Source organism: Monoraphidium neglectum (genome assembly GCF_000611645.1).
Source record: "Monoraphidium neglectum strain SAG 48.87 unplaced genomic scaffold scaffold05102, whole genome shotgun sequence".
Lineage (NCBI taxonomy): Eukaryota > Viridiplantae > Chlorophyta > Chlorophyceae > Sphaeropleales > Selenastraceae > Monoraphidium > Monoraphidium neglectum.
In genome coordinates this window covers 1-1,856 of record NW_014008528.1, presented here as the reverse complement: position 1 = coordinate 1,856, position 1,856 = coordinate 1, and the positions used below count along the sequence as shown (strand labels likewise).

At 62.2% G+C, this 1,856-nt stretch overlaps 1 protein-coding gene across 1 annotated transcript in view; it reads right to left on the bottom strand.

Moving 5' to 3' along the window:
* Positions 1-1,279, bottom strand: part of MNEG_15180 (DNA polymerase kappa subunit) — a gene marked incomplete at both ends in the record, with an annotated part of 3,907 nt that extends 2,628 nt beyond the window's left edge. The window contains 5 exons of the mRNA XM_014036349.1: positions 88-218; positions 426-600; positions 745-860; positions 1,050-1,070; positions 1,247-1,279. Coding sequence (XP_013891803.1) covers positions 88-218; positions 426-600; positions 745-860; positions 1,050-1,070; positions 1,247-1,279 — 476 coding nt within the window. The remainder of the gene's footprint in view (positions 1-87; positions 219-425; positions 601-744; positions 861-1,049; positions 1,071-1,246) is intronic.
* Between the last annotated feature and the right edge of the window lie 577 nt (positions 1,280-1,856).

The following is a 1,856-nucleotide window of genomic DNA, read 5'->3' as shown; positions in this document are numbered from 1 at the left end:
CACACACACACACACACACACACACACACACACACACACACACACACACACACGTGCGCGGCCGAGCGCACACAAAAACGAGCACACCTGAACACGCGGCGTGTCTCCTCGCTGGCCGCTGTGTACTTCTCAAAGTTTGGCTTGACAAACACCAGCTGGGGGCACAGCTTCAGGGCCACAAAGCCGGGCATGGCGCTGCGCACCCCGTAGGGGCGAGCCTGCACGGCGGCGAGGGGTCGGGGTGCAGGTGCCTGGGTGTCAAGGACAATGCAACGTTTTGACCTCCAGATACAAATAGGGTGTAAGTTCTGATGGCCGCATGGCGTTCTATGACACAGCGTTCAGGCCATCCCCTGTGTCCCTTGACAGCACTCGCACTGACGCACACAGGATCGCGGCATCGGCCCCTCGCCCGCCCCCCTCACCATGTAGTTGGCGGTGGTGATCATGCCCGTGCCGCCGACCGCCATGGGCACCTCCCTGAGGCCGGGGTCATCCCTCTCCTCCACAGCCGCGTAGAACGCGTCCATGTCGCAGTGCAGCCAGGTGCGGCCAAGGTCACGCCGCGCCTCAAGCGCGGCCACGCGCGCGTCGACAGCCCTGGCAGGGCCAGGACATTTGCGCGGATGGAGCGTGGGGTGTGTGTATGTGAAACAACTGGCAGGAGCAGCTTCTGCAATTGGCCTAAGCAGCAATGGGCCGTCTGGCCATTGCCAGTGCCGACACATGCTCTCGTTCACGCACCGAGTGTGGGCGGCCAGCTCTGCTGGGCCCAGGGCGGCCGCTCTCTGCCTGAGGCGCGCTATCTTCTCGTCGACGGCCGCCTGCTTGCGCTGCTCATTTTTGAAGTGGGCGCTGTCCTGCGGGCCGAGGACGGGAGGGCGGGGCCCAGTGGGGTGTGAGCAGCAGGGATCTTGCATCAAACAGGAAAGTGCTAAGCAGAGGGGGCCTGGGGTATTTTGTGGAAGCGTGGCAGGCAGGCGGTCTGTGGCTGGACACGCACAGAGTCGTGGTGCCATCTGGCAGCGGCCTGCTGCCGTGGACCCCACCTTGCTCATCTCGTAGACAACCTGCAGCACAATGAGGGACGGGCACCCGCGTAGCAGGTTCACGTTGTCATTTGCACACTCCAGGCGACCAACGGCCTCTGCTACTGAGAAACAGCTTGCTGCAGGGACCTTTGGTCCTGGCAATCAAGCAGGCATGGCCGGGCAAGGCGCGCGAGCCCCAGCCCCGCCGTCCCCACCTTCTTGACGCGGTCCTTGTCAACACCCTGCATGCCCGCCTTGGCTGCGGTAAACACGCTGCTGTAGTCCCGCCATGCCTCGCGCTTCTCAGGGGACACCGCGGGCGGCAACGCCGCCGCTGCGGCTGCGGTACTGTGCACCTCCCTGCCAACACTGCTGACGCTGGCTGCAGGAACGGGCCCCAGTACCGCCGCCCTGCAGTTTGGCAAAATGTCTATGTCCAGCCCATGCTGAGTTTCAGGCTGCCCGTATGGCGTCGCTGCGCTGGGCATTGTGGCAGCAGCAGTGGCATTGTCGGGCAGCACGCGCAGCGCGGGCGCGTGCTGCTCCAGACCAGATGCAACTGGAGGGCTTGCAGCGCGACTTAAATTTTGTAGCGATGATTGCATGCTGGCCGCATACATCATATGTACCGCAGCATCCCTTGCCACGATGAAGCGCGCTGTATCAGATCAAATTACTGTACGCAACTTGCGAGATTCGTGACGGTGATGTAGATAGAATAGATTCGCTTGGCTGCAGGGTGGATACAGGGTGCTTGCTGAAGCAGAACGCCAGCTGATAACAGTCATGTCGCATTTGGATGATGGCAACAGGAGTAGAGTAGAG